The sequence below is a fragment of the Oncorhynchus clarkii genome, chromosome 10 (assembly GCF_045791955.1).
Source record: "Oncorhynchus clarkii lewisi isolate Uvic-CL-2024 chromosome 10, UVic_Ocla_1.0, whole genome shotgun sequence".
NCBI lineage: Eukaryota > Metazoa > Chordata > Actinopteri > Salmoniformes > Salmonidae > Oncorhynchus > Oncorhynchus clarkii.
Window position 1 is genome coordinate 54,513,349 of NC_092156.1, and position 23,454 is coordinate 54,536,802.

The 23,454-nt window shown below is 43.6% G+C and overlaps 1 protein-coding gene across 1 annotated transcript; it reads left to right on the forward strand.

Annotated features, from left to right (window-relative positions):
* Positions 1 to 486: 486 nt before the first annotated feature.
* Positions 487 to 21,628, forward strand: LOC139418795 (succinate--CoA ligase [ADP/GDP-forming] subunit alpha, mitochondrial). Its single transcript, XM_071168505.1, has 9 exons — positions 487 to 580; positions 4,180 to 4,280; positions 5,985 to 6,101; positions 6,261 to 6,473; positions 6,668 to 6,725; positions 8,054 to 8,137; positions 11,255 to 11,406; positions 18,017 to 18,205; positions 21,134 to 21,628. The coding sequence occupies exons 1-9, from the start codon at positions 547 to 549 to the stop codon at positions 21,158 to 21,160; spliced, it is 975 nt and encodes a 324-aa protein (XP_071024606.1). The 5' UTR covers positions 487 to 546; the 3' UTR covers positions 21,161 to 21,628.
* Positions 21,629 to 23,454: the final 1,826 nt, after the last annotated feature.

A 23,454-nucleotide genomic window follows, 5' to 3' on the forward strand; every position in this document is an offset into this window, starting at 1 on the left:
CTGTAAGTCGCCTTGGGTAAAAGCGTCTGCTAAATGGCATTTATTAAATTATGTGAAATACATAGATTAGGGCCTACTGAAATCATTTAAATTTCTTGATTTCCTGGTATGAACTGTAACTCAGTAAAAAAATAGAAATTGTTGCATGTTGCTTTTACATTTTTGTTCACCCTAAGAATCACATTTCCATAGCAGGTTTTACCCTTGGGATTTCTATGATGGGCTTAACACGCACTCTAGTATATGAGGCATGCAGGCCTCATCCGAGTTCATGATGAAAGTGATTGAACTCCACTATCCAGAATTCTTTGCTGTTTAAAGCCAACCTTGAATATTTGCCTTGAGAAAATTCCATCTCACTGGTTGTACTAATTTTGTCAGAGACTTAAATAATTGGTATAATGACAACATATTTCATTGGTATCTCGGTTGAACAAGTCCAAACATTTTTGCAACACATTTTTTTAGTTGGGCATATTTATAGTCAGCCCTTTGCCTTCTACGTTTAGGTCCCTAGCCTCCGGTGTCATTGGTGAATGACCGGAGATGTCGCATAGTAGATTGTTTGCCCGGCTGCTCTGTAAGTAGAACAACATATGTGTTCTCCTTAAAAGTATTCAATGTTTAGTTTCTGGTAAATTAAGTGCTTCACGGAGCACGTTTTGCACGGGATTTGTTGGTTCTTGCTCATAGGGTAGCCATGGCACTCAGCCCTCGTACATCTATACTGGCTAACTCTTTTAGCATGCTGATAGCGCATCAATTTCCAGGCCACAGTCCGAACTACTGAACTTTGACCGTGCTTGTCCTTTAGGCTTTATATTTAGCATGTCAATTATATAAACGAGATTAGGACATGTAGTTAGCTATACTGTATCTGTCATGTAGTTGTTTTGGTAGCTTGGTAAGCTAATGCCACCTAACGTTACTCCCCCGTTGTATTGTACGCTGCAACCAGCTAGTAAAGCTTTCCATTTGTGATTTACATCTCTTTATATGGAAGTAGCTACAGGGTATGTTGGTTGCAGTGTTGGGGGAAGCTACTAGTACTCTGAAAAGAGTTAACCAAGCTACCAATGATTTCACTCTGAAAGAAACAGCTTTAGTATACATTAAATTTAAATGGTTTACTTAAATGGAGACTCATCTCCATCACCAGCTGTCAGAGCAGCTCTCACATCACTGCACCTGTACATATATGATATCATAGATGATATGATATGTTAAGTGTGTGATTTAGTGTAACAGTATAACTTTAGATCGTCCCCTCGCGCGAACCAGGAACCCTCTGCACAACAGTCACCCACGAAGCATCGTTACTCATCGCTCCACAAAAGCCGCGGCCCTTTGCGAGCACTGTTGTTGATGTGTGCAGAGGGTCCCTGGTTCGAGCCCGGGTATTGGCGAGGGGACGGTTTAAAGTTATAATGTTACATTGATGCTGTTGACCCGGATCACTGGTTGCTGCGGAAAAGGAGGAGGTCAAAAGGGGGGTGAGTGTAACGAATGTGAAATAGCTAGCTAGTTGGCGTTGGTGCGCGCTAAATAGCATTTCAATCGGTGACGTCACTTGCTCTGAGCTAAATGCTATTTAGCGCGCACCACCGCTAACTAGCTAGCTATTTCACATTCGTTACACTCACCCCCCTTTTGACCTCCTCATTTTCCGCAGCAACCAGTGATCCGGGTCAACAGCATCAATGTAACAGTATAACTTTAAACCGTCCCCTCGCCAATACCCGGGCTCGAACCAGGGACCCTCTGCACACATCAACAACAGTCACCCACGAAGCATCGTTACCCATCGCTCCACAAAAATCGCGGCCCTTGCAGAGCAAGACACTTCAAGGTCTCAGAGCAAGTGACGTCACCGATTGAAACGCTATTTAGCGCGCACCACCGCTAACTATTTCACATCCGTACATTAGCATATTAAACACAAAGCTGTTTAGAGTGGGAATTAGGCAGGTCTGATGCAGTGATGCCGAACAATTAAGGAAATTATTGACTACTGAACCCATTTACTTTTCTTTTTGCTAAAAAAGTACTGACGTTTTAGTAGTTAGCTACACTGCCACATGGGAAAAAAATTAACTGATGACAACTCTAACGTTACCTATATTTGAATTTAGTACAACTAACGTTACCACCAAAATGTAGTTCAATTACTAGTTGAACTACATGTAGTTCACTACTCCAACACTGGTTGGTTGGTATGGAACGACTTAAGTCACCCATCCATTCCGTCTCTTCTCTTTACTCAATTGTTTCTAGCATTTCATTGCTATACAATAGCAATAGGCTAAGGCAATGCTCCATTAACCGTTACCGGATAAGTAAGTTCATGTTTGGCATAGCACAGATAATTTTCGACTTAACTTGGCGATACGTTTGGCCGAATCGAGAACGAAGATGGTATCGTTAAGGTTGGTTTCAAATTCTGTGCTACGCCAAACAGCACCTATCCTGTAACGGCTAACGTAGTATCACATTAGTAGTATCACATAAACCTGTTATAATCTGCTAGCTACACATTGACCAGCTCATAGAAATAGCATAGGTCAAAAGCTCATAGGATTCTTGGCTAATTCTGTGGACCAGCTGCTCCTGAGCAGAAGCCTGAAAATAACCTTATCAATCAGTAGCCTATCAGATCCTATCAATGTTTTTAAAAATTTATTTTCTGCCTCAGTTTAGTTCAATGCTCAACACAAATGGAGGACAAACAACAACATGAAGTGTTAACTGTTAGCTAGCAAATGAACGTTACATGCAACCATGTTGCCCTCTGTTTAAGCAACCCTTCATGGCCAAATAGCAGAATTTCCGCTTCCACTTCTGAGTCTCACAAATGTCTGTAGATTACTATACACGTTCATGGTCATTTGTTTCATTTCCCTTATTTATAACTTGCCTTTTGTGAAATAATAATCTCACCATGACTGTCATACAGAACTGTACAGACTAATGCCATTCATAGGCTTATTATGGCGGGTAGGAGCATTGTGCCAGTAACCAAAAGGTTGCTGGATCAAATTCCCGAGCTGACAAGGTAAAAATCTGTCTTCCTGCCCCTGAGCAAGGCAGATATCCACACCTGGGGAACAGCAGGTTGTCGATTAAGGCAGTCCCCCACACCTCTGATTCAGAGGGGTTGGGTTAAATTGTTTATTTTTATTTATTTATTTCACCTTTATTTAACCAGGTAGGCTAGTTGAGAACAAGTTCTCATTTGCAACTGCGACCTGGCCAAGATAAAGCATAGCAGTGTGAACAGACAACACAGAGTTACACATGGAGTAAACAATTAACAAGTCAATAACACAGTAGAAAAAAAGGAGAGTCTATATACATTGTGTGCAAAAGGCATGAGGAGGTAGGCGAATAATTACAATTTTGCAGATTAACACTGGAGTGATAAATGATCAGATGGTCATGTACAGGTAGAGATATTGGTGTGCAAAAAAGCAGAAAAGTACATTTTAAAAAAACAGTATGGGGATGAGGTAGGTAAAAATGGGTGGGCTATTTACCGATAGACTATGTATAGCTGCAGCGATCGGTTAGCTGCTCAGATAGCAGATGTTTGAAGTTGGTGAGCAATTCGTTCCAGTCACAGGCAGCAGAGAACTGGAACAAAAGGCGGCCAAATGAGGTGTTGGCTTTAGGGATGATCAGTGAGATACACCTGCTGGAGCGCGTGCTACGGGTGGGTGTTGCCATCGTGACCAGTGAGCTGAGATAAGGCGGAGCTTTACCTAGCATGGACTTGTAGATGACCTGGAGCCAGTGGTTCTGGCGACGAATATGTAGCGAAGACACATTTCAGTTAAATGCGTTCAGTTGTACAACTGACTAGGTATCCCCCTTTCCCTGCCTTTCAATATCAATCATGAGAGAAAAGAGCAAAAACACGCTACATAGACCACTATGCTTGGATAATGTATGTGTGTTTTACTGCTGACAGTTCTACTGTAAGTTTTGGAACATAGGCCCAGAGCCTATCAGGTCTGTTTGATTTAAAGTAATCAGAGGCACATGTGACAACAGCTCAGGCAACAACACTGGACTGTCTCCTAGATGGCAATCCTTCTCCCCTTTCCATCATGACAATAGAGTTTTTTGGAAATGTCACCTGTGTGTGTGAAATGTCACCTCTCCTCCTGTCTCCGTTTGCAGTGCAGCAAAATGGAGTAAGGAGCTGTTATACTGCTTCAAGAAAGAACCTCTACATTGATAAAGACACCAAGGTCATTTGCCAAGGCTTCACAGGGAAGCAGGTATGTCGGCTACACAACACCTGGCCGACACCGGCTGCTGTCTGCATTCAACTGGGTTGTGTTCGTTACGGCACTCAAAGGAAATTATTGAAAATGTGCATTTCCTATTGAACAAGTCCGGGTAGTCCCTCTGTCTGTCTGCTTTCATCCGTTTGGTGCAGAATGAACACAACCCTGATTGGGTTATTGTGTTTCACTGTCAATAGATAACCCAATCAGGGTTGTGTTTCACTGTCAACAGACATAGTTGACGATCTACCTACAGTAGCACAGTAGCTAGTTTATCTGCAACTGAGCACTTTATCCCCGGATAAATGACAGCATAATCTCGTTCCCCAATATTGTCTTATGTGAGGATGGTAGGCCCAGTCAAAAGAAGAGTATCGGCATCATTGTCCAACAAGCGAACAACTCTCTCCTCTTCCACCTTGTAGGTTAATACCCCCCCCCCCCAACAACTCTTAATATAGGGTTATTAAATATAGTTATTCTAATGAATAGTCATGCTAATTAGAAAGGGCTGAGCAATGACTCAAGTGTTGCTGCTGCTGCGCACTGACTTTCCTCCGTGGCTTGATAAGCAAACCATACTTCAAATTCATTGTCCGCTCATTAGTGGATGATCGCTAGGACCGCCACCACCAGAGAAAAGAGCAAAGTGAGCAGACGTTGCATTATAAATGAACAGAGGAAGAAAAAAGATGAGACTGGCGGAGGGAAGAAATATTGAAATGTAAAGATATCTGCGTTGCGAGGGGAAAAAAAGTGCTGGCTCAGTCTTTCCTTTCTCTTTACTGCTGGTAATTATAGTTTTAACATTAGGGTCATTGATTTGGACGTGTCGTAGTTGGCCCTCGTAGCCACTTATCTATAGCGTTTCTAGACAGCCTCTGTAATTATTAACTGAGAAGGCTGATGGAACTTGGCAGGTTGAAAATTAATAATATTACGACACATTATTGGACTCGGTGTCCCTGAAAAAGTAAAGTTGGGACTGTGAGTGATTTAAAAAGAAAAAATGCTTTTTTATTGATGACCTCTTGAAATACAGAGACAAGGCCATTGATTATGGTCGTTTAGTGTGCCTGAGTTAGATTTAAACTGATTGTATGTGATGCCAACCTAAGCCCCTTTCACTTACAGGCGAATCCTAACTTACATTTAAGTAGAATTTTTACTTAGTCATGCATTTAGGTCAGTGGGAAACTAAGTGACAATTAGACAAAGTCTAATACTTGAATATCATTTACCAAATCTCCTCTCTGACAACCATTCACATAGTCCTTGATTTACCTGCTGTTGTACCTAGTTTTAATATGCTGGCAGTGTCCGTGTGCCCATCCATGTCAGCTTGATTCCCGTGCCCCCTCCCTCAGCGGGCACTGGGCACCATTCTGCCCCATTGATTAATGGTGGATGGCAGGCCTGTTCTCCTCATTCCCTTATACCTGGCTTTAATGATATCTCAAGGTTTGCGATTGGTGCCGCAAGTGACCTGGACAACTCCCCGCTCCATCTATCACAGTCAGCCGCTGCCTCCCATCCCCTTGGCCCTAATCCTTTGAACTGAAGGAACTCCACAATATTGCTTCCATCTTACAGATCTGCAATCAAACATTGAAGTGGGCTAAGGTCAAGTGAGAAACGACTGGGTGGATTGGGACTAGCTGATTCTCTCTGATTCTTCCTCCTCTCCTTCTCTAGGGGACGTTTCACAGCCAGCAGGCAATCGACTATGGCTCCCGGCTAGTCGGTGGCGTATCCCCCGGCAAGGGGGGGAGGACACACCTCGGCGTGCCCGTCTTCAACTCTGTCAAGGAGGTTAAATGTGTTCCGCTATTTCTTGTCTCTTGTCTTATTCAGCCCTAAGCGAGACCTGGTTCTCAACTGACTTGCCTTGTTAAGAAATGGTTAATTAAATGCATACATTGATGAATAGCAAGCCCTAAATTCACCATGTCCCTCTGTCCGCACCTACAGGCAAGAGAGGGCACCGGGGCAGAGGCCACAGTGATCTATGTGCCCCCTCCGTTCGCGGGTGCCGCCATCATTGAGGCCATTGATGCCGGCATGCCCCTGGTGGTGTGCATCACAGAGGGCATCCCCCAGCAGGACATGGTCAAGGTCAAACACAAGCTGCTGCGCCAGAGCACCACCCGCCTGATCGGCCCCAACTGCCCTGGAGTTATTAATGTAAGAACACATATATATATATATATATATATATATATATATATATATATATATACATACACACACACACACACAAGCTGCTGCGCCAGGGCACTACGCGCCTCATCGGCAGACACTGCTCTAGAATGATCAACGTAAGAGGCTAGAACACACACACACTTTTGGTATCAACTTTGTGTTTTCCTATTTTGCAGCCGGGAGAATGCAAAATCGGGATCATGCCGGGCCACATTCACAAGAAAGGAAGGATTGGTGAGATATTTTTGCCTGGCTCACTTGCATTCATCTCAGTGACTCATTGAATAAAATCCGCTTTTACTTGGCAGCAGTGTCATAATGTTGACAGACCAACGGCTTGTTCTGTTTCTTATGGAAAGTTACCAGTAGGTTAGAGATCCCACGATACATGCTTCAGTCTCCAAAATGACATGCGTGTAGTTGAATCGGGAGAATGAGAAGGAGAAAGGACCTCTGCCCATGTGGCTATCCACGCTAGTTGCTCGGCGAGCGAACAGGCGGTTTATTTTCTTCACTGTCTCACGGCAGACAGTTTGTGAAGATGTCAGTGCTGCTGCCCTGTAGGCACTAGGCATCAGACGCAGCCATAGCAAATGTTTCTCCAGGTGCGTTGGAGGCTGGTGGGAGGAGCTATAGAAGGACTGGCTCATTGTAACGTCTGGAATGGAATTAATGGAACGCTATCAAACATATGGAAACCACATATTTGACTCTGTTCCTTTTTATTCCATTCCAGTCATTACAATGAACCCATCCTCCTCTAGCTCCTCCCACCAGCCTGCACTGGTGTAGTGATGGAGTGACTGCTGGGGAGCTGCATCGCTGCACTGACATCCTCGACCACTTGCTGCTCATTGCAAAGGCATACAGTGTGCGTCCCTAATGGCACCCTATTCACTATAGTCTATGGGGCTCCAGTCAAACGTATTGCACTGTATAGTGTTGGGTTTGACATTTTGAACATTGAGATATTAAATAGATGATAGAGAAGAAGCCTTGAATAGAAAGAGTGGGAGAGAATGGGCTTTATGTCAGAAGTTAAGGGTTCTCTGTAGAAAGCCAGAAGGCTTTGACATGTGTTTGATGGAGGAGAGGAGAGCAACGTGTTGATATAGGGAAGACAGGTGGATATCTGTGGATTAGGTGAAGGAGGGGTTGAGGTGAGGGGTGAGGTCAGTTCCCCTTAAGGGAGTAATCATGGTTTAGTATCTGGTTACCTTCTTCCTGTTGGGCATAAACTAAGGATTGGAGAGAGGGAGTGTCTTAAGTAGGATGTAAATAACTTTGATGGAGAGAAATGTTTTGCTGTCGGATTACAGCTGTACAGAACCTTTGGGAAGAATTAACTTGGTTAAAGCATCTCTAGTGTCCGTGGGTTATTTACTCTGGACAAATAAGAACCTGGCAATAGGGTGCAATTTGGGCCGCACCCATACAGTATAAATACAGGTCCTTTCCCATACTTAAATGCATTCTTCCTCCTTACCGCTCAAGAAGGGGAAAAGGGAAGGATGCTTGTTAAGAGAATTGGAACTTGTCCTCATTCTCTCCTTATCTTTCAGGCATTGTCTCAAGGTCGGGAACTCTCACATACGAAGCTGTGCACCAGACTACACAAGTTGGCCTGGGACAGTCTCTCTGCATCGGTACGTGGGACTAAACGTTATGATATAAATATACTGCAAATTTATAAACCATCGATATACAACTTTGATGGGGTGGGAGCCACTAACACATCTGAACTGATAATGAGGAGCCTCAGTGGCTCGCTGGTCTGCGTACCCACCCATGCGGTCAAAGCCGGCCCTAGCCTTTTGAGAGCCCAAAGGAAAATTTCAGCAGAGAGAATATTCTGACGTTTTAGAGTAATTTAATGCAATTCTACACTTTGCCATGAGAGAAGTTTTTTTCTGCGGGACTACAAAAAGGTCTGCTAGTTGTCCACCCCTGGTATAGACAAAATACAGCGCCTTCTGACAGAATTCAGACCCCTTGACTTTTTGTTACGTCACAGCCTTATTCTAAAATTGATTAAATCCTTTTCCCCCCCCTCCTCAATCTATACACATTACCCCATAATGACAAAGCAAAAACAAGTTTGTATACATTCTTGTTAATTTATATATAAATATATATATATATATATATATAAAAAATTTACATAAGAATTCAGACACTTTACTCAGTACTTTGTTACAGCTTCTTTGGCAGCGATTACAGTATTGAGTTTTCTTTGGTATGACGCTACAAGCTTGGGGACACCTGTATTTGGGGAGTTTCTCCCATTCTTCTCTGCAGATCCTCTCAAGCTCTGTCAGGTTGGATGGGGAGCATTGCTGCACAGTTATTCTCAGGTCTCTCCCGAGATGTTTGATCGGGTTCAAGTCTGGGCTCTGGCTGGGCCACTTAAGGACGTTCAACGACTTATCCCAAAGCCACTCCTGCGTTGTCTTGGCTGTGGGCCTAGGGTCGTTGTCCTGTTGGAAGGTGAACCTTCGCCCCAGTCTGAGGTGCTGAGTGCTCTGCAGCAGGTTTTCATCAAAGATTTCTCTGTACTTTGCTCTTTCTCTTGATCCTGACTAGTCTCCCAGTCCCTGCCACTGAAAAACATCCCCACAGCATGATGCTGCCACCACCATGCTTCACCATAGGGATGGTGCCCCGTTTCCTCCAGATGTGACGCTTGGCATTCAGGCCAAAGGGTTCAATCTTGGTTTCATCAGACCAGAGAATCTTGTTTCTTATGGTTTGAGAGTCTAGGTGCCTTTTGGCAGACTCCAAGCAGGATGTCATGTGTGTTTTGCTGAGCTGCTGCTTCCGTCTGGCCACTAACATAAAGGCCTGGATTAGTAGACTGTTGCAGAGATGGTTGTCCTTCTGGAAGGTTCTCTCATCTCCACAAATGACTCTGGAGCTCTATCAGAGTGGCCATTGGGTTCTTGGTCATCTCCCTGACCAAGGCCCTTCTCCCCTGATTGCTCAGTTTGGCTGGGCGGCCAGCTCGAGGAAGAGTCTTGGTGGTTCCAAACTTCTTCCATTTAAGAATGCTGGAGGCCACTGTGTTCTTGGGGACCTTCAATGCTGCAAAAAATGTTGGTACCCCTCCCCAGATCTGTGCCTTGACACAATCCTTTCTCGGAGCTCTACGGACAATTCCTTCAACCTCATGGCTTGTTTTTTGCTCTGACATGCACTGTCAACTGTGGGACCTTATAGACAAGTGTGTGCCTTTCCAAATCATGTCCAACAATTTAATTTACCACAAGTAGACTCGAATCAAGTTGTCAAAGCATCTCAAGGATGATCAATGAAATCAGGATGCACCTGAGCTCAATTTCGAGTCTCATAGCAAAGGGTATGAATAGTTATGTAAATAAGTGTTAAGGGATTTTTTATCAATAATGACTAATTATGTATACATTTCAATCAGGACTGACTAATCAGAATACCATTATGTTACTGTATAGATGTATGAATTTTCTTTTTATCCTAGTACTGAATATAATGTGTGTAATTACAATCAAGAAATATAACAATGACTGTCTGTTCCTTGGTAGAAATGAATGAACTTATAGTCAGACTGGCTATAATGCCTATCTACACAGGCAGACCTTGGCTCGGTCGTAAATGATCTAAGTAGGGAGAGACGATGTGGGAAGGTCTATACAGCCTTTGTACCAGGGTGAAGAAGAGACGGGACAGTTCGAAAACTAATGACGACATTTTCAGTTTATAACCTGTGGTAAACTGTATCATGTTCAGTACTCTCGAGAATGAATGCTGCTGATTGATTTTGAGACTGGTCTCTGTCCATTTTATGCAAATAAGAGTCTTACAAATTCTTAGGAATTGACAGTGTCTAATTTTAAATGGGTATTAAAACAAATAGGAATTTAATTCCTGTAACAATAAGGTATTGTTTTTTTTGTATTTCAAATACATTTCAAAAAACTTGGTTTCGCTTTGCCATTATTGGGTATTGTGTGTAGATTGCTGAGGATTTATTTTCTCTATCCATTTTAGAATAAGTCTAACGTAACAAAATTTGTAAAAAGTCAAGGGGTCTGACTGAATACTTTCTGAAGACACTGTACACTAAGTTTACAAAACATTAGGAACGCCTGCTCTTTCCATGAGACTGACCAGGTGAAAGCTGTGATCCCTTGTTGAATGCTCCTTGTTAAATCCACTTCAACCAGTATAAATGAAGGTGAGGAGACAGGTTAAAGAAGGATTTTTAAGCCTTGAGACAATTGAGACTTGAGGGTGAATTGGCAAGACAAAATATTTAAGTGCCTTTTGAACGGGGTATGATAGTAAGTACAAGGTGCACTGGTTTGTGTCAAGAACTGCAACACTGCTGGGTTGTTCATGCTCAACAGTTTCCCGTGAGTATCAAGAATGGCCCACCACCCAAAGGACATCCAGCCAACTTGACACAACTGTGGGAAGCATTGGAGTCAACATAGGCCAGCATCACTGTGGAATGCTTTCGACACCTTGTAGAGTCCATGCCCTGACGAATTGAGGCTGTTCTGAGGGCGAAAAAGAGTGCAACTCAATATTAGGAAAGCGCTCCTAATGTTTTGTACACTCAGTGTAGTTATTTTTAATGCGTACATAACACTTTCCTAGTGACATATTAAATCAAAAAGAAAAATGACAAGTACATTGTACTCTATGCCTACGGTCACATCTGACATCCATCTTATGGATATAAGCAGCGTAACTGTGTTCTAATGGTTTGTGTGGTTTTTGTTCAGGCATCGGTGGGGACCCCTTCAATGGGACAAATTTCATCGACTGCCTGGAGGTGTTCCTGCAGGACCCCAAGACTGACGGCATCATCCTGATCGGCGAGATCGGCGGCAACGCCGAGGAGAATGCTGCCGATTACCTCAAACAGCACAACTCTGTAAGAGGAGACACACACATTAACATGCTACCAGACTGTTAACACTTTGTCAATGGTCCACCAGTGCTTTCGTGAATCATTCAGACCCTTTTGGAAAGATGAGTGGTTCTGTCAGGTACTTTCATCGCTTTGATTCTGCCCTCAGGAGGGCACACACCGAGCCCCCAGTTCCAAAACTTGTTTGCGAGTGGACGCATTTCTACTATACTTCTGAGTACCAGAAGTCCTCACAAGAATGGTAAACTAACTACAATTCAGAGAAGTGAGGCATTTTGCCGGTCCTCACTTGTAAAAAGGCTATTTTATGGTTAGAATTAGTGTTAGGGAAAATAGGATTGTCAATAGGAAACAATTGTTGGTTCCCAAAAGTCCTCAAGTATAGTAAGACACTGTATTTCCACCTGATAATGGACCTTGGGTTCTGGATAGGCTGAGGGTGTGAGCTAGAGTGCATGTACTTCCAGTGAGGGAGAGGGTTAAGGGTTCATGGTGCAGAATACGGCACACACCTTTGATTGACACTTTCCAGGCAGGTGTGTGAGAGACTGACGATTGGAGCATGGCTGGTGAATTATGCAAGGCTTGAAAAGTGGTTAAGTGCCTTTCAGCGACAGTTATTGCCAAGTGTGTGTGTTGCCCTCTAGATTTGTCAAGACACAGAATTTTGATTGAGCAAGGAGATTTTTGTGACGCGTATGTGTGCACACACTATGCGGTTTGTCTGTGTCAGGTGTTCAGCAGATAAATATGAATTTGATGTGCTTTCTGCTGCCCTAATGCATGCAAATCTCTCTCTCACCACCCTCTGTGTCGGGAGAACAACTCTTTGGCCAAGGCCAAAATGGCACCCTATTTCCTAATAGTGTTCTTCTTTTGACAAGAGCCCTTTGGGACCAGGTCAAAAGTAGTGCACTACATGGGGATTACAGTGCCAGTTGGGACGCAGCCTCTCTCCCTTCCTCATGTACAAACCGGCTCATCCAATTTGAGCGTGTAAGCCGCGGGTAGTTCTCAGAAAGTCGATTGGTGTTCAACGCTCCACACAGAGGCAGCAGTTTAACCAAAAGCCTGAAATTGTTTCATCTGGGCTGCTGTTCTGTCAACGTTGAGAAATGAGAACACTGAATGCAAAGCCAGCCCTAAATTGACGTTCCTCTCTTTAGATTCTCATTGAACAATTCCATGCATCAGACATTTTCTTTTCTAGGATTGCAAAATGTCGGTAGCTTTCCCAAAATTCCCAGGTTTTTCAGAAAACAAAGTTATAACTAAGTTAACCATGTATTTGCCAAGTAAATTAAATCCAGCTCAGGGCTCCATCTATGCATTTGGTTTGCTAGCTAAGTGGCTAGATGGCAAGATCCATATTGCCTAAAAAAATTTTAAAAAATGTTGTGCTTCAAAAATAAATACAAAATGTATTTATTTAGAAATAGAGCTCCCTGTGTGCACTTCCAGTAATACGGTATGAAAATCTGAATACTGCCCAACCCTAACACAAATACTATTGTCAGTATTGCATTTTTGAATCTACAACATGCACACAAATACATTTATTTGACTCTAATTCGTCATAAGATCAGCTCGGCATATTTTCAGACACTTACATGAAAAGTACAATACAATTACACTAGGGAATAGGGTGCCATTTGGGACTGATGAAAAGTAGAATACAATATCACATTGGTATGCCCTTACCAGTATAGATTGACATTTCAAAATGATCTCTTTCTGCACAGATGAAAAACCTTCAAACCCGTCAATCTATTAGTTACAGCAGACACATCATCCTAGGATGCATCCCAAATGGCACCCTATTTCCTATATAGTGCACTACTTTCAACCAAAGCCCGGGCCATGGTCAAAAGTAGTGTGGTAGGGAGTAGGGTGCCATTTGGGACCGCCCCTTAATGAATTTCATCACACTGGACAGATTACAAATGAGGGTTTGGTGTGAAATATGCAGAGGACATGATCAATGAACGGTCAGGCAACATTACATGAATTGAACTTTATCTTCCTGGAAGAGATGTAGTAGATGTCCCCTGAGTGCATCCCAAATGTAACCCTATTCTCTGTATAGTGCACTACTTTTGACCAGGGCTCATAAGACTCTGGTCAAAAGTAGTGCATTATTTAGGGACTAGGGTGCATTTGAGACGTCGCCACTGTTAACGACGGCCTCGTATCGATTCCATTACGGAAGACAGGGCAGACAGCGGAGCTCTTGGTCTTAAATTGATTTTGAGTCAGTTGACATTTTGATACATAGACATAAGATAATGTCACTTAAGCCTTATGAAAACACGTTATTACATCTAGTAAATTCTCATAAGTTGTACAACATTTTACCTGCATGTTTTAAGTAATTTGTCTATAAATATTCTTTAAGGTTGGCAGAGGTTTGGTTGTGCTGGGTAAAGACTGTTGAAATAGGGTTGGTATAAAGCAGTGATCACCAACCTTTTCTGAGTTAAGATCATTTTCCCAGTCAAAAAGAAGGCAGAGATCTACTTCTCAGATTTAAAAAAAACCTTTCTCATTCATTGGCCTGTCTACAGACATTTTTGGAAATGTCTTGAAGATCGCGATCAGCCATTTGGTGAGCACTTGTACACGATTGAAGTTTAGGGGATGGAGATCAAATTGTCGAATCAGTCTTTATTAAAAGTGTAACACTTGACATAATGTGCCAAATACAAGGGATGGGATGGATTAAAAATAGACAATCAACTCATTTACAAAAGAGGAGCTTTAAAAGGGAGATCTATGCACCCAAAAGTTGCACTGATGTTTTTCATTTCGCAGAGCTAAAATTAGTACACACTTTAGAGGTCATTGCATGGCCTACATATTAAAACTATTCCTCTAACTGTGGGCTGCTTTCCAACCTGTCTGTTTTAATATACTGAACAAAAATATAAAGGCAACTTGTAAAGTGTTGGTTTCATGAACTGAAAAAATAATAATAATAATTGCACATTTGTTTACATCACCGTTGGTGATTGTTTCTCTTTTGCCAGGATAATCCATCCACCTAACAGGTGTGGCATATCAAGAATCTGATTAAACGGCATGACCATTACACAGGTGCACCTTGTGCTGGGGACAAAAGGCCACTCTAAAATGTGCAGTTGTCACACAACACAATGCCTCAGATGGCTCAAGTTTTCTTATGATTTTTCTTTAACACTTTTTCTCCCCATTTTGTGGTATCCAATTGGTAGTTAGTCTTGTTCCATTGTTGCGAAGGTCGAGAGCCATGTTGTCCGCCAAAACACAACCCTGCCAAGCCGCACTGCTTCTTGACACACTGCTCACTTAACCCGGAAGCCAGCCGCACCAATGTGTTGGAGGAAACGCCGTACAACTGGTGACAGTGTTGTCGCTAGAGTGCAACCGTACAACCGCCACAGGAGTCGCTAGAGTGCGATGGGACAAGGACATCCCGGCTGGCCAAACCCTCCCCTAACCCGGACGACGCTGGGCCAATTGTGCGCCGTTTTCTGTTCTCGGCTGTCTGCGACAAAGCCCGGGAGGCAGATGTCTCAAGTTTTGAGGGAGTGTGCAATTGGCATGCTGACTACAGAAATGCCCAACAGAGCTGTTGCCAGAGAACTGAATGTTCATTTCTCTGCCACAAGCCGCCTTCAACGTCATTTTAGAGAATTTGGCAGTATGTCCAACCAGCAGACCACGTGTAACCACGCCTGTCCAGGACCTCCACATCTGGCTTCTTCACCTGTGGAATCGTCTGAGACTAGCCATCCGGACAGCTGATAAACTGGGTTTGCACAACCCAAAAATTTCTGCACAAACTACTGGAGAAGTTCTCTTCACTGATGAATCCCGTTTTCAACTGTACCGGGAAGATGGTGTCGTGTGGGCAAAGCGGTTTGCTGATGTCAACGTTGTGCCTCATTGTGGGGTTTTGGTATGAGCAGGCATAAACTACGGGTAACCAACACAATTGCATTTTATTTATGGTCATGTCGCGAGGATCTGTACACAATTCCTGGAAGCTGAAAATGTTTCTGTTCTTCCATGGCCTGCATACTCGCCAGACATGTCACCCATTGAGCTTGTTTGGGTTGCTCTGGCTCGACGTGTACGACCGTGTGTTCCAGTTCCTGCCAATATCCAGCAACTTCACACAGCCATTGAAGAGGAGTGGGACAACATTCAGGCCACAATCAACAGCCTGATCAACTCTATGAGAAGGAGAGGTGTCACACTGTATGAGGCAGAAGGTATCTGTGACCAACCGATGCAGATCTGTATTCTCAGTCATGTGAAATAGATTTTGGCTTTATTTATTTATTTCAGTTGACTGATTTCCTTATGAACTGTAACTGTAAAAAATGCAGAATTGTTGCATGTTGCATTTTTTATATTTTTATTCTGTGTAAGTCGCCTTTACAGAAGGTCTCATTCTCTTGTTTTCTTTTTGAGACTTCTAAATCCCACCTAGTATTATTCAGTCTCCATGCATTTGTAAAATGAAACGGCTAACTAAGACCCAACACCGTTGGGCCCATGCTTTCCAATGAGACAGGTGTAGAGTATTTGGCAGCTAACCCTCCGTGAACACTAAACGTATCCTTTAATCCTTTTTCATTTTATCCTCTGACTCTTAGCCCCTGCTCTTGCATTCTCTCTCTCTCCTAGGTGCTTTACGCATGACGCCAAGCCCTTGTAATTCACTAGCACACTCCAATTGTTGTCTAGGAGGGCAGGGGAGTGATTTTAGAAAGAGGTGAGGCAGCAGACTCATTCACATCTAGTGTGTGAACAGGGGGCCTCGTACATTTTGTAATTGTCTGTTTGTCTTAATCTGACAAGATTGAGGCTCTACCCTCGAGCATACAGCAAGGCTTCCTTCCCCCTTTCGAAACAACCCCTGTCTCCTGCTCCACCCCTCCTGTGGGGGAACAACCTTCTCCTCCTCTTCTCTCTCGTTCCATTACTAAAGTAATGCATCTCCCCGGTTAACAATGGAGGACAAAGGCGGTGGGAACATTCAAATGCTAATTCAGCTTCTCTTGTTATGCACCGACTTCTTCTCTGAGGGAAGACTAACATTAATTGACTAATTACAGCCTAACATGTTTAGGTAGATTTAAGTGTTGATGCACACGGGGATGGTTCATTTTGTCAAAGTTGTGAATTCATTAGGACGGGACAAGCGAGTGCCGGAACTGGAGTCTTGAGGGCCTAGCTAGAGGAACGGCATTGGGCTTGCATTGATGAATCCAGGATCAGTTTTGACTTGTTGATCATAATGAATAAGATTGTATGGACAGGGACAGGCATTGTGAATAGAGATTCTGAAACTGAGGTGGCCATCCCTCCACCTGGAGAGCTACTGAATGTTCAGGCTTTTGCTCCAGCCCTGCTTCAGCTCGTCAAGGTCCTGAAAAGCAGCTGAGTAGTAGATTCAGGTGTGGAACAAAAGCCTGCAGGACGGCATGGCCACCCTCGATCTCACCCATTTTAAAGGGAAAAATGTTGGGCCACCTTACAAGAGGAAACATTCACCTCTAATAATTAGAATCCTCTCGGCACCTTTTTTTCCCTTGATTGTAGTCATATTCCCCCGTTCAGTGAACATTTGCTTTCAGAGCCATCTCTTCTTAATACTGTACGTTGTTAGCCAGGTTTAAAAATAAAATAAAACTTTTTAAAATTGATTTTCTTGGCTGAGAGACGAGCGGATTGGCTGCTCTGCTTAAACAATTATCCAGTGTCTTCAAGCGTGTTGAAATGAATAGGAGTCGTCTTGCTGTACCTACCTGCCAGTTTCAGGAGCGCTCCATTTTGGAACGCCTGTGCTGAAATGGTAGAAGTGAAGTAAAGCCATAGGCAGGAGGCCCACCTTCCCTGGCTTGTCAGCCAGTTTGTTTGACACGCCGTGTTAACGGAATGAGGGAGAGAAAGAGGGCGCAAGAGAAAGATGGAGGGAGAGCCTTATCACAAGGCAAGTACCCGAGAAAGAGCATCTGAAGAGAGGCCTGGATTGTGTTCATTTGGATTTTTTTTTTACCGAAATGGGTAGTTACGACAGTACCTGGTCTAATAGGAAACGCTAATTTTTCAAAATGTTTTCCTTCGCGTGCCCTAATGAACAAGCCCCACCCTTACGTCTTTCATCCCCAGTATGATGTTATTCCTGAGTGTGAAATATTAGCTCTCTCTCCACTCCCGCCAGCACTGGAAGATTATCTCGAATGTTGAATTTAGCCATCCATCAGGACGAGCTGAGCGGACGGGGCCAGAGCTAATCAGTGTCCGTGTGACTAATTACCTGCTTCTGCAAGAATGAGATCATATGAAATGGCAGGGAGGGGTGTGTGTGTGTAGGGTGTATGTGTGCCCATCCATTGACTCTTTCACACACATCTGGACAGAGCATGTAATATCGTATTGACATGAATGTGAATAAAACATTTACTTTACACTATCTGTTTTAATAATAATAATCTAAGAATGCCTATTTAAGAGGGGCTGTTAACAGGAAGACATTTTGTCTGTTTTGCAGCGTCTATTCTGTTATTTGTCTGAGAATACAAGAGTGACTGGGGCTCTTTCTCCCCCCCCCCCCCCCCCCCAGGGAGCGAATGCCAAGCCTGTGGTGTCTTTCATCGCCGGGCTCACTGCCCCGCCGGGCCGTAGGATGGGTCACGCCGGTGCTATCATCGCAGGGGGCAAGGGCGGAGCCAAAGAGAAGATTGCCGCCCTACAGCAGGCGGGTGTTGTGGTCAGCATGTCCCCTGCCCAGCTGGGCAGCACCATGTTCAAGGTGAGACTAGAGATATGGATTAAAGAGCTCATCTCTCTTTTCCATGGTTCAAGAGCCCTCTAGCCAACTCTATGGGTGAGACCAGTAGAGAGAGAACATTTGTCATTCAGTGGTGCAACGGACCGTACCGTTCTCGCATCGCAGCTGGGGGAGGACGGCAAAAGGGTTACTTTAGTCCCACATCCCAACTCTGCCTCTTCCCTCAAATATACTAAAAAACTACGAACTAAACAGAGTTTACTGTTTGTTGAGTACGTTTTGAGTTTTTTTCTACTTGAGTCTGTTGATGTTTTCAGTGTTTGGGTTCGTTAACAAGCAAGGTTGTGGGACTTGGGATTGAACTTTTTTTAATACGTAATAAACAAAAGGCAACAGCGAGGTGAAAGGGGGAAATTAATAACCATGGCTGTTGATGCCGGGGCGGGCAATTTAGCTCCGCTGCTGCTGCCTGTTTATTTCAATTTATCACCGGAGGACGGCAGTTTTAACAAGACGTATAAAAAGTTAAAGTGTGTATTACACCCATTCATCATCTTATTCTTTCATTACGAGCGAGCACAGTGTGGCAAACCCGAACACACAGATATGGATTTGTGCGGTGGTAGCACTGTTTTGGTTTAATTCATAATCATTGCGCATAATGATGAAAAACTCTTTCCCGGCCTGTTAATTTCCCAGCCCATTGTGTTCATACGTCTCTGTTAATCTCATTGGCGGCTGCTGTAATCGGCGTAATAATACACACGACACACCAGAGCAAACAAAGAAAGTAGTGCCCGTGGGGGGTAGTTTGGTTTGGTATAACATGCTCAGCTCTCAGTACAGTACAATGCCCAACCCTTTAGTGTTTTTGCTTGGTCAGTGAAGCTCCCCTTGTGTCCACACCTAGATTCAAGTATTTATTTTCTTTCAAATACTGTAACTGCGCTAGATTAAGCTTGCTTGTCACCGATAGAATAGATCCAAAAGTGCAAACTCCACTCCCCTAGCATTCCACGCAGACTCTGTCAAGCCCACATAAACCTCCATTCACCCATGTGTGCTGCTCTCTCCATTTTTCACTCTTTCTCATGGCCTCCCTTCTTGACAAAATGTCCCTGTCGCACACCAGCACTCTTCATCCCTCCCTCTCCTTCATCCTGCCCTCATCTCTCATCTTGCTCCGCTTCGCCCCTTCTTTCTGTCTTGAGCACCTTTGACACTCTCCCCTCCTGACTATTTGTCACACACAAGGACGATCCTTCTTGCATCTCTCGCTCGCTCTCTCGCCCTCTTCAAATCTAATTTTATGTCACATGTTTTGTAAAAAAAAACTGGTGTAGACCAACATTGAAATGCTTACTTTACAGGCCCTTCCCAACAATGCATCAAAAAATAGAAAAGTAAAATAGAAAAAGAATGACACGAGGAATAAATCCACAATGAGTAATGATAACTTGGCTATATACATGGGGTCCCGAGTCGATGTGCAGGGGTACGAGTTAATTGAGGCAGATCTGTACGGATGACTAGGCAAGGGGGTCCCGAGTCGATGTGCAGGGGTACGAGGTAATTGAGGCAGATCTGTACATATAGGTACGGATGACTAGGCAAGGGGGTCCCGAGTCGATGTGCAGGGGTACGAGGTAATTGAGGCAGATCTGTACATATAGGTACGGATGACTAGGCAAGGGGGTCCCGAGTCGATGTGCAGGGGTACGAGGTAATTGAGGCAGATCTGTACATATAGGTACGGATGACTAGGCAACAGGACAGGTAATAAGCAGTAGCAGCGTATGTGACGAGTCAAGCGTAAGTTTGAGTAGCTATTGGTAAACTATTTAGCAGTGGCTTGGGGTTAGGAGCTGATCAGGGTCCTGTCGGGACCAGACTTGGTGCATCAGTGCCACTTGCGGTAGCAGACAGAACAGTCTCTGAGTGGACCATTTTTCCATCCTTTGCCTCCTTTCATCCATCAGAGAGTGCCTGATGCCTCGGGGCCACCATGAAGCCCTAACACAGCCCCGCTCAACCCCATGCGCTTTCTCCTCCAGCTCTCTCTCCTCTTTCTCAGAAAGTCAAGGGCCTGACCTTGATCAGCGCGTACAGATCCACTTAACCCATCCCTTAACACTCCTGAGCATTACATTACAGATGACACATGCACACCCCGCCAAGTTGCTCTAGCACTGTGTCAAAGTTGAGTGTTGAGCCAAAGTAGATCTGTTCAACCACTTGGTGGCAGTAGACATCCAGGTATTTTAAAAGTAAGGCCTTTTCCAATGTGCAGCAACATGCATCTGTTGTTGCAGACCTGATAAATGACATTTGCATAAAATAAGCTTTTTCCTCTGTGAAATTGGAAATTCTAGGAGGAAGGGAAGGAGAGTATTTGTTCTATCGCCCTTCCTCTGCTGATATTTAGGAAATGGTGTATGTAAATGGTGACATCCCATGCGTGATGTTCTCCTTCATCCTTTTGGTTATGTGCTTTCACATTTTTTTCCCTGTCATGTCACATGCCTATGGATTTTGATGCTTTGGTGTGAATATACATGTTTTCTGTGTTTGGACTATTCCACACTGTATATGAGCCTTGCATAGCGCCTTATTCGGTCTGTAAGGTATTTATCTCTGCATCTGAAATAACAATTCTGAATGTATTTGTACTTCATTAATCCCCGATGAGATAAATATATTGTCTACATCCCAAATGGCACCCATCGGGCTCTGGTCAAAAGTAGTGCACCATGTAGGGAATGGGGGTGCCATTTGTGATGAAGACATTCCTCCCCCCCAACCCCCGGGAAGAAAGGAAAGTGCGTTTTTGGGGACTACTAGCACCCATCATCCCCTCCCCCTGTAGCTTCCAGATGTAAACAAACTGTGTGAATCCACATGAATAAATAATCTCTCTTTCCCCCCTCTGTTCTGTCCCTCTCTCCACAGGAGTTTGAGAAGAGGAAGATGTTGTAAACGGCGAGAGGCAACACCCCCCCCCATCTCCCCAAACAAAGCCGAGCACCCTGATTTTGAGGTCGCACTGCCCTCCAGCGTCCTACAACTTGCAGACCCGCCCTCTCCTGCAGTTCAGTTAAAACTACCATACGCACACTCACTACGCAGTATTTTTAATTTCAGCTATGAATTCATACCTTTACACGAGAGTAATTATATCAGTATGTCTTGATGGTGTCTTTTTCAAAACATGACAACATGCTTGTCGTAGACTTAAGTAAAAGTGTCCTTTAGAGGACAGTTATTGCCATCCGTTATGGTAGCTTTTGATGTGTCTATCTTAGTTTGACTATTGAGGGATGCCATGGTAACTGAGGTGGTCTGGTGTCTGTCTTTCTACTGCTCTCCTACTGTAACCAAGTATTCCATTAAAACGTCTGTTCTCACTGGCTATACATCTGAATAAGAAAATATTTCTCAAACACAGTTTTGGTTGTGGGTTCATTTTTATGCTGGTCTCTCGCTCTTTTGCGCGCACACACAGGTTGGCATGACAGTGTGAACGTGTTATTGGTTTTATGAGGTATGGATGGTTCTGCTAAGCTTTACAGTGTAAAAGCATTACATACAATGTCTGTTTGGAAATGGTATGTAATACTAAACTATATTTGGAAGATGTTTTTCTTTTGTTCCAATATGAAAAGGTCTCCACTGAACTGAATTCATCCAATCACACTCCCCCGTCATGCAGTGTCACTCCCTGGTGAGGCCAATTAGGAGGCAGTGTATATACAATCCAATAATTTCAGGTGCTATAATAGAGCTCACATGTCACCCAATACAGGATTTGCATTTGCACACTTGTTCTCTTTGCCTCATTGGAAAGGGAAAGTGTGTAGGAGGGCTTTTCTTGGTCCTAAAGTACAATTGCATTGCTTCATTACATAATGACAAATGTTGAAACTATACCAGATGAAAATGTTAATTCCTTCTCAATTCACATTTCATAACTGCTCTTGGAGCTGTGGTTTAAGGGATGAATACTAAGGCTGTGTTTACAGAAGCAGCCCAATTCTGATTCCCCCCTCCCCCAACTAATTTGTTTTTTGACCAATCAGATCTTTTGAGATTTTCCGTTTAGTCAAAAGACCAATCAATGGAGGGGTTTATGGGCTTGTTTGACAGTGCAGGTGCCTACAAATCCCCTTGCATCATAACTACTCATTATTTGTATATCAGCCTGGGTAAGCATTCACCATAGTAGTATTGTATGAATCAGGCATTACATTTTGATCATCACAGCCTCAGTCAATTGGCCCACTTGTAGGCTACATTCAATTAATGAATTGTGTACCTTGTCCAGACTAGTAGAGCGTTACAGTAACCTTCAGAAAGTATTCATACCCCTTTGACTCATTCCACATTTTGTGTTTCAGCCTGAATTCAAAATTGATTAAATCTTTTTTTTTCACCCATCAACATACAATATCCCATAATGACAAAGTGAAAACATGTTTTTTTTAGAAACTTTAACAAATGTATTGAAAATGAAATACAGATCTCATTTACAAAAGTATTCACACCCCTTTGCTATGCCACTTCAAATTGAGCCCAGGTGCAACAAAATTTGATCATACTTAAGATGTCACTACAACTTGATTGGCTTCCACCTGTGGCCAATTCAGCCCAAACCCAGTGCATGCTTTGCAGGCACATGAGAAGGAAAGCGAATGGAGAGGACTGTAGGGAAGATGCTCTCAAAATCTTGGCTCCTAGAGGAGACACTTTTCGGAGGTGGGCAGGATGATTATGAGATGGGAGTTGCATTGGGATGCCACTGGGCTGCAAGTGAAGTCTGGAGAAAAGGAGTGTTGGGACAGGGACGCAGAAAGGTGGATTTCAAGTGAAGTCTGGAGAAAAGGAGTGTTGGGACAGGGACGCAGAAAGGTGGATTTCTGAGGAATGGGGGAGGAAGAAAATAATTAGGAAAGCAGAGAAAGCAGAGATTGGATTTCAATTTGAGACATGGAGTTAGGATGTTGAGTGCAAACAGTGAGCAAGAACAGGTTCTGGAGGTGAAAGTGAGGAGCTCAGAACTCAATGGGCATGAAGAAGAATCTGGTCCAGTAGGAGTGATATTTTTGGAGAATGTGGCTCCTTGCCTTTCTGGTTTCATTTGTGGTTTCACAAACACAAATGTTTGTGTTTCTTCTGACCAGAGGGAATGGGCACAAGGTGTCACGCAACTTGTCAAGATCGGTTTCTTGCTTTGCTCTTAGGACACAATTGTAAGGAGTTTTTTAAACTGATTT

What these genes read in the sequence shown, in the direction of transcription:
- LOC139418795 (XM_071168505.1), top strand. Translation starts at nt 547, where the DNA reads ATGTCGCATAGTAGATTGTTTGCCCGGCTGCTCT. An exon ending in ATTGTTTGCCCGGCTGCTCT is followed by an intron (nt 581 to 4,179) that starts GTAAGTAGAACA and finishes CTCCGTTTGCAG; the next exon opens with TGCAGCAAAATGGAGTAAGG. An exon ending in ACCTCAAACAGCACAACTCT is followed by an intron (nt 11,407 to 18,016) that starts GTAAGAGGAGAC and finishes CCCCCCCCCCAG; the next exon opens with GGAGCGAATGCCAAGCCTGT.